Source organism: Glycine soja, chromosome 17, assembly GCF_004193775.1.
Source record: "Glycine soja cultivar W05 chromosome 17, ASM419377v2, whole genome shotgun sequence".
In the NCBI taxonomy this organism is placed as follows: domain Eukaryota; kingdom Viridiplantae; phylum Streptophyta; class Magnoliopsida; order Fabales; family Fabaceae; genus Glycine; species Glycine soja.
The window spans coordinates 29,515,523-29,524,371 of record NC_041018.1 but is presented as its reverse complement, the minus strand read 5'-3'; the positions used below and the strand labels follow the sequence as shown (position 1 = coordinate 29,524,371).

The 8,849-nt window shown below is 26.3% G+C and overlaps 1 protein-coding gene across 1 annotated transcript; it reads right to left on the bottom strand.

The window, feature by feature from the left end:
• Nucleotides 1-963: 963 nt before the first annotated feature.
• Nucleotides 964-8,088, bottom strand: LOC114393122. Its single transcript, XM_028354384.1, has 4 exons — nt 7,425-8,088; nt 6,514-7,051; nt 5,401-5,659; nt 964-1,345 (listed from the first exon to the last, which is right to left on the bottom strand). The coding sequence occupies exons 1-4, from the start codon at nt 7,853-7,855 to the stop codon at nt 1,209-1,211; spliced, it is 1,365 nt and encodes a 454-aa protein (XP_028210185.1). The 5' UTR covers nt 7,856-8,088; the 3' UTR covers nt 964-1,208.
• Between the last annotated feature and the right edge of the window lie 761 nt (nt 8,089-8,849).

The following is an 8,849-nucleotide window of genomic DNA, read 5'->3' as shown; positions in this document are numbered from 1 at the left end:
GATTAGATCGTTTGACTTTATTAAAATTCTAAAGATATTAATTTTCTCGAATGTTATTTTAAATATTTTGAATTAAGTTGAGAAAAATAAAACATCTTAAACAAAGAATTTACCCAAAATATTTTATTGGTTTAAATCTAAATTATTATTATCTAAATTCAAAATAAAATGATTTTATATCATATCATCGTTTACTTTAACATTGTGATTTTAAAAAAAAAAAAAAAAAAATATATATATATATATATATATATATATATATATATAGATATAGATAGATATATATATTAGAAATGAGTTTAATGATTTTACACTATTAATGGAAATCTTTTAATTTTATATAGTCAAACAATAAGAAATCATCACTTTTAAAATATTTATTGTAAAAGTCAATATATTATTGTGGTAGTTTGTAATTGAATAACAGTGTAGAATTGTTTATACAATCTGTGTATAACTTATTTTCTCTTTAGAGATAAGTTTAATTGTCATACACTAAAAACTTTTATACTCTGGATCAATCAGAAATCATTGTTGGTATGACTTATAAGATAAATATTATAAAAATAAACAAACTTAGCATGCATGGTGGTAATTTGTGATTAGATAATAATGTATAATTGTTTTACACTGTTAGTGTTTAGGCTATTTTGTCTTTGGAAATGAGTTTAATGACTAAGCATTGTTATTGTAAGAACTTTTACATTGCCAATCAATAAAAAAAATATTATTGGTATAACTTTTAAGATAAGTATCGTAAAGGTCAATAAATCTACCATGAAAGATGATTTGTAATTTAATAATAATGTAAAATTATTTTATATTATGAATGTATAACCTATTTTCTATTTACAAATGAGTTTAATCTTCCTTTTATCGACAAACGTTACCTGTTAGTTTTTGTTAATGATTGAGTTTAATGACTACGTATTATTGTGTAAAAAAATTTACCCTTTCAACCAATAAGAAATCATCATGGTATTATTAGAAATCTCACATCAACTAGCGATGATGCCTGATTAGTGTATATAAGTAGGAGATAATTCTCATCATACAATCCAAATTTGTAAGATTGTGTAAACAAACTTACCATACATTATAATTAACTTAAAAATAATAATTAAAAATAAAGGGAGTCCATTAGAAAAGGTATCCTAATACATGTTTGTTGGTCCATGCAAAGCCTATTTTGGGACTTGAATATTAGGTTAGGACAAGACAACCACCCTACTCAAAATCCAAAGCACGAGAGAAAACTCGAAGGCAAACAGAGTGTGAAGAAATCGTCGATCAAGTGAATACCCATACACCGTTATTCCCCTTTGATTGTGTTGTAAATACGTCACTGCAAGAATCAAATACGATAAAGTATTTATTTTATAGTTTGATAGAGTTGAATTTTATGATTTGAATTGTGTGTGCGTGTGTGTCATATATATGTACTATGTCACAAATTATTTTAAGGTGATATGTAGTACTTGATCTTTATGTGTCACAATAATTAATATTGATGTGAAGTATTAACTAGTTTTATTATTGACTAATTTTTGTTGAGAAGTCTAATTAATCATCTTTAGTAGAGTTTTTTTTAAAATATTTTTTTATCCACAAGACCTTAACCATACCTTATTTAACGGAATTGAAATCAATTCTACTTAGGTCAACAAATTTTCTTGTAAAATGTTAGATACATCACGTTATTATTAACTAATAACGAGAATTATTTTTAAAATAATTTAAAATTTATAAATGTTTTGAAAGATTAAGAATAAATTTTCATATTAACATATCTTATATTCTACTTATCCTCTCTACATAAATTAGACTAGTTAAATTGGACCAGAGTAGGGGTGCACTATTGTTCAACGACAACATTTTTAGGTATTTTCCTTCAAATTTTAAGCACTTATATATTTCAATACATTATTTTATATTTATTTCGAAATTGAACTTTCAGATTTTTCTTAAAAAAATTATTAAGATTTAAAAATAATTTTGTATCATAATGTGGTAAATCTGAAATATAAATTATTAGTTTAAAAATATTCATTTGTTATTAATTTTAACTATATTATAATTTATAAATTAAAAAATTATTTAATATAAATCTTAATTATACAAATAAACATTTATCTTGTGCATTACACAATCTACAATACTAATTAATTTCTTATAGACTTAAATATGTTTTAGGTCTTTGATAAATTAACAAATTTCCTTGAGTCCCTAATACATTTTTTTTTTGTTGAGTCCTTAATAAAACAAAAATTTTATTTTTGGTCTTTCGTATTTTATTTTAGTCCTTTTAACATATATTTTTTTGTTATTCCTAAAATGTATAAATAATTTTTTATTAGTCTCTTTGAAAACTAATCTCTATCAAATATTTCCAAAGAGACTAATATAAAATAAATGAAATATTATAAGAACTAAAATAAAAAAATAGATATATTAATTAGAAGCACTAAAACAAAATAAAAATGATAAAAAAAAAAATTTTTTATTTTATCAAAAATTCAACTTAAAGAAATTTTTTATTAGTGACAAAAAATATTCACCATTTTACGAGTGACCAAACATATCTATGTCTTTCTTGTGTATATGATCCACAAACATGTATATCTTTTGTGCAACAAGGTGGACAAATATCTTTAGATGTTAACAGAATCTAATTATACCAATAAATATTTTCAGGTGTTAGGAGAATCTATTAGTAAATATGTTTTTCTTTACTAATAGATTCTCCTTTCTTTACTAATAGATTCTCTTAACACCTGAAGGTATTTGTTGAAGGTATTTGTTGGTCTAATTAGTGTGTTCCATTAGCACGAGAATTAAACAACAAATACCAGTATTGTTTTTATGCTTAAATTTATTTAATTTCTGCTTTTAATTATTTATTTTTTCTTTGAAGTAATTTAATACATGCATATCATTTTGTTATTATTTGTGGTTCCTACTCCTTTTCGTCCGTACAATTTCCTGCTTTAACAAGTATTACATCATTTTATAACTCTTAATTATATAATTTTTTTTCTTAAAAATCACCGTTGAGTTGAAATTTCTTTTCACATAAATTACATATGCAAAATTTCATATTAATCCCAAATCATTTGTTACCTCTTTCATATAAATTAAAGTAAACGTAATACAAACATTTCAAAATATACTAAAATATGGATAATTTGATTATTTTCTTCTTGTTCGATAAATGATCTTGGTAATACTTAGATATAATTCAACAGTTAGATCAATAAAAATCACATTCTATTCTATATCACACACACACACACATACACACAATATAACTTAACCAACTATTACATCATTTTATAACTTGATATAAAATGTAATTTTTATCAATCCAATCACTAAATTACATCTACATATTGTTAAGATTAGTTGTATCAAATTTTGTCAAATTAAAAAACAATAAGAAGATAATCAAATGATTCATATTTTAGTATATTTTAAAAAATTTATATTAGATTTTAATCAGTGCGAATGAGGTAGCAAATAGTTTTAGATTCATATGAAATTTATATATATGATCTATGTGAAAGAACCTTCAATCTAATAGTGGATTTCAAGAAAAATATTATTCAATTGAAAATTATTGAACAATGTAATAGTTGGTCAAGGTTACATTGATGTAATTTGATCCCTGTTATATTTTACCAATATTTTAAAATTTTATTTTCATTAATTCCCATAAATTTTGTGGGAAAATTTTTCAATATAATTGTTTAACTTATTTTTAATAAATTTTACGTTCAAATTTATAGATGAAATTATGGCTTAAATAACAATTTGGTCTCCTATAAAATATCCTATTTTTTGTTTTAGTCATTTAAATATTATTTTTTGTTCCTATAAAATTTATTTATTTATTTGTCTTGGTCATTTTTATCAAATAGGCTTAATTACAAAATTTACCCCTCGTTTTGCCTACTACACTATATCGGTCCCCCTATTCTTTTCTTAAAAAATAAGAACTTAAAAACATGCTTAAGGAAGGACTAAAATCATGGTCATTGAAGTAAAAAATATATTCTTTTACCATTACACCTAAGTACCCATTTGAATATTTAGTGTAAAATATAATATTAATATACGTTTTATGAGAAAATAGTTCAAAATTAAAATTTTATTCTTTTTTTTAATTTATTATATTTTTATAATCTTATATATTATCTTTTAAAATATAATATGTAAGATTAAATTCTATTTTCACATAAATAAATTAGAATATGTATACTTACATAAGCTTTATTTTTATTTTATATACTATATTTTTATAATTTTAGCATTTTTGTCACACTATTCAAAACATATTTTATAAAGTAAATATATAATATAAATTTCATCTTTAATGTATATTTTTTTATATAAATTATAATTTCATAAAATGAATATTTTTTCACCTATATGAAGATATTCTTGTTATTTATTATAATAGTATTTTTTGTTTATATTTAACTTTATTTAATCAGGTATAATTTTTTTTTAAAAGAATTAAATTATATAGTAAAGACATATAATTAAATAAAATGACAGTATTTTTTATTTTTTAAAATATTTATGTACATAATTTATTGACATTATTTTTTATTTATATTATAATAAATAACATGAATATCTTAATATAGATAAAAAAAATATGATCATTAAATCACAAGTATTATTTTAAAAGATAAATTTAATATATAAAATAAAAATAAAACTTATATAAATATACATATTCTAATTTATGTGAAAATAAAATTTAATCTTATAAATTATATTCTAAAAGATAATACATAAGATTATAAAAATATAATAAATTGAAAAAAAAATTTGAACTATTTTCACATAAAAATTATATTAATATTATATTTTGCACCAAATATTCAATAAATACTTGGGTGTAGTGATAAAAAAATGTGATTATCTTGTTAGAGTCTCAAGGGATAATCACATAAATTTTTTTAGTGAGATGTGTTTTTAATCATGGTCAACTAGTTTGGCATCTTGGATTGTTCTAAGCATTTGAGGATTTTAAAACATAGTTCACACAAAAATAATAATATGTGATTATCTTGTTAGACATCTTGACATGACAAGTCAATGGATTGTTATTTCACAGGTGGGATTATACAAAAGAAAAATCAAATTTTACATAAACTAAAGATATTCTTTAAAGTACTGAAACGAAAAATAGAATATTTTATAGAACTAAATTGTTATTTAAGCCTGAATTCCCATTTGATAAAATTCTATTCAATAAGCAATTAATTTAGTTGTTTAGTTAAATGCTGATTTTTTTTCCAAAAAGAAGAAAATAAATGTCGGTGTATTACCAATAACCTTCCTCCTAATCAAATGTACCAGTAACATTTTCTTCGTAGAGATTAAACTCACCTAAAGTTTGTCTGGTTTGGAAAGAAGAAAGTTGTGATGGGATCACTGACACATGTATGTTGGAGGAATCATCAGAATCACTGTCACTAGCAAGTCCTTCTGACACTCGAGCTTTGCATTGCTTTGATTCAGAAGATGCTTCAGTCACAAGCATGTGCCATCTTGTGGCAATTGCCACTATTCCTTGTGCTCTGTGTGTGATTCTTGTTGCTCCTAAAATACACAAAAAGAAGCCACTTAACTGCACAGCTGAACAAATCTGCATAACAAAATTCTCACTCAGTTAGGAGATTCTTTTTTTTAGTCTGAGTAGTTTATTAAAAACATGACACCTCAAAAGGGTAAAAACATGTCATATGTCCACCAAATATATATGTGCATTTCCTCATTTAAATTAATCTTCACATGACAAATTTTGAAAATTCATTCAACTCATGAAATACATAAAAAGGAAAAAAAAACAAGGTTTTAAGAGAATGTTGTTGATACTCCCCAAACAAAGATTAAGTATATTAATATTTAAGGATAAAAATTATGTTTTTCATAACTTAAAAACTAGTATGTTGATACTATATCTTAATTTCACCATTAATTTGACTATTTACTCGACTAAAAATATTATACATCAGATTGAAATCAATTTTTTTAATCACCCTAATTAGGATTTTTGATTCTCTGATGAAATTCTGAATTAACACCACAACTTTAAATTATTTTCATTCAATCACATATTGCTATACGTGATAAAATTATTAAATTTTTTAATAATTACTTTAAAAATTATATTTAAATAATTTTTAATTAGTTGATTTTGTAGAATATAATCTTTACTCTAAAATTAAACTCTACATATTAGTAATCCAAGGATTGATATACTGATGTAAAATCTTGATGTGTTCATATAAATGAAAATGATCTATTTAACGAAACAATTCTTATTCAATTTTTATTGTGTGCAAAATTTTTATGGGTCAATTGCAACCACAAACCACAAACAAGATTAGTTTCTGATGATCCATCTAGTGGATGTAAAGACAACCTGTGGTCTCTGACCCAGAAAAAAAACAAAAAAAAAAAACTCTACGCATTAGTATTCTTCAACACAGTGCTTACCACAAGGTCCCCGGAATTGAAGAAGGTCTTATCAGACTTGGAAGCCAAAACCAGCAGCAAAGCACCTAGCTGACTAATAGTGATTGTAACCACACACCCAATTATGAAGAACCTATACCTATGACTTGTATCCCACAACTGCCTTCTGATCCTCACATGCTCTTTGAATATCACACCTGCCTCAGACCCACACCCTTCAAACAGCTTGTGCACCCCTTCAAACCTCAGCTTTTGAAGCTCACAAGTGAGCCTAAAAAGCACACACACCAACAGGAATACCCCAGTTCTGTACAGCCAAGACAGCAACACCAATACAAACACAATTGAGTTCAGTGGCAACCCAGGGCTGATGTGTGGGGCTGAAAATTTAACTGCTGAAAAGAATATGATTTTGTGGGCAAGTTCCACAAATAAACAAGGTAAGATTATGCATGTCAAGTATCTGAAAGCCTTCTCAAGCTCCCGTGTGTAGCCACGTCGAACATAGGTGGTGTCTTCTTGCAAAGCATCTAGGAACAGAAGCTGCCTAAGGCCATACCTTCAAGGATAAAAGATTACACAAATAAGAAGTTATATACAAGTGAACATGGAACAACTTAAACTGTAATAATTACTTTCGTGTGCAAATCTAACATGATGATTCAGCTCTTCATTGGCAAATCTAACACAATTTTTATGAATCCATTACTAGATAACGGTTTTTATATGTGTAAACGCTGTTTATATGTGCAGAAATCTCACGCAACACACATACTGACATACACACACGATAAGGCGTTTACTTTGCCAGTTAATTTTCATGTAACAAGCAATTGAGTTTAATTAATTTATTCTAGTAAATTGAAAATTTTAACTGTGTTACAGGAAAATTGATTGGGATGATCATGACAATTTCTTGTTTATTTTGGTACCTTTTGAAGAAACCGGAGAGAGTGAAAAAGGCAATAATGGCGAGACCAGATTTTGGCAGTTGAACAAGCTTGTTGAAGGAGATGGGGTCATCTTCTGGTGCCGAGGCAGGGATTTCGACGAAGATGGACGCGAGAAGAGGAACAATGATGGTGAAGAATATGAAAGTCGCGTAGGAAATGATTTTTCCTGCGCATGAAGAGTGGTCAAGGGCACACCACCTGAGGCTGATGCGAAAGTTTCGCAGTTCATCGAAGATCACCGACTTTGATCTCGCATATGATGGCTGTAGGAGCAATGGAACACTATTATTATTGGGTTGGTGCTGATGGGGTGGTGGTTCTTGTTCATTTGGGTGGTATTCCGCAAAAGACACTCTTCTCTTTAAGGGTTCAATGTCAATGCTTGTGTCATTGGGTTTGAAGTGATTCATTGTTGTGTTAACAAAGGGTGAAATAAGAGATTATTTTGGTGAGAAAATGTGGGAGTTGTGAGTGGCAAGATTTTTTTTTGCTGAATGTTGTGAGGGGCAAGATCAAGACAATGATTGTGTTTGTTATTTGTTTTTTAATAATAGTATATAGCTGAGCTAGAATACTAGACTAAAGAAAAGGTAGAATCCTTGCTTTGTCTCGTGAGTGTTCTCATTGCCTTGTATTGGAGGTTTCAGTTTCGAGCCAAGAAAGAATAAAGGGTGTAGGAGGAGAACGCTGCTGGACAGAGAAAAAGGTTTAGGTTGTCCGTTTCATTAACGTTCCACGTTGTGATTTTCTTTTGTGATGTTCAGTTTTGAAAGGGAACTTCTTTAATTTATTGGTTGTGTTGTCTTTCATCTCTAGCCTTAAATATGACAAATTATTAATGGGGAGGGTTTAGGACCATCACCTTCGCCGTTAATCCTCATATGTTTCATAGTTGATTAATATGTTTATTCATAAATTAAAAGACTTAAATATGTGTTGTTGAAAAATAGTCTAGACTATAAATTACTTTCTCTTTAAATATAAAAGAAAAATGAAACTTAAATAAAATCGTATAAATAAAAATAAAATACTTCAGTCATAATTTCTATTAATTGAAAAAAAAAACTGCATATTTATGAAAGATAACCAATATAGTATGCTTAATGTACAGTAATCATACTGCTAATTTGCAAGTCAACATAAAAGAATTTAATCTTTTAAACAAATCTATCTTAATAATTGGTTTTTTTGTTCACTAAGAGAACTTGAAGACTAATGTAACACCCATATCACATGTTTGGTTATAAAAAAATCAAACTCAGATGATTAATGGATGTGAGTATTGTAAAATTTTTTATATCATGTTACGGATAAAATAAAATCACATGTTTGTTTTTTAGTTAGTGCTGATTTACCTGACATTTAAATAGTAATATGTCTGGAAGGCCACAGTCCATGTGGAAT

Bases quoted from the DNA above. Each gene is read 5' to 3' on its own strand.
- LOC114393122 (XM_028354384.1), bottom strand. From the start codon at position 7,855: ATGAATCACTTCAAACCCAATGACACAAGCATTGACATTGAACCCTTA. The intron at 7,052-7,424 runs GTACCAAAATAA...TTATCCTTGAAG, and splicing joins CTCTCCGGTTTCTTCAAAAG to GTATGGCCTTAGGCAGCTTC. The intron at 5,660-6,513 runs GTAAGCACTGTG...TTTGTTATGCAG, and splicing joins TCAATTCCGGGGACCTTGTG to ATTTGTTCAGCTGTGCAGTT.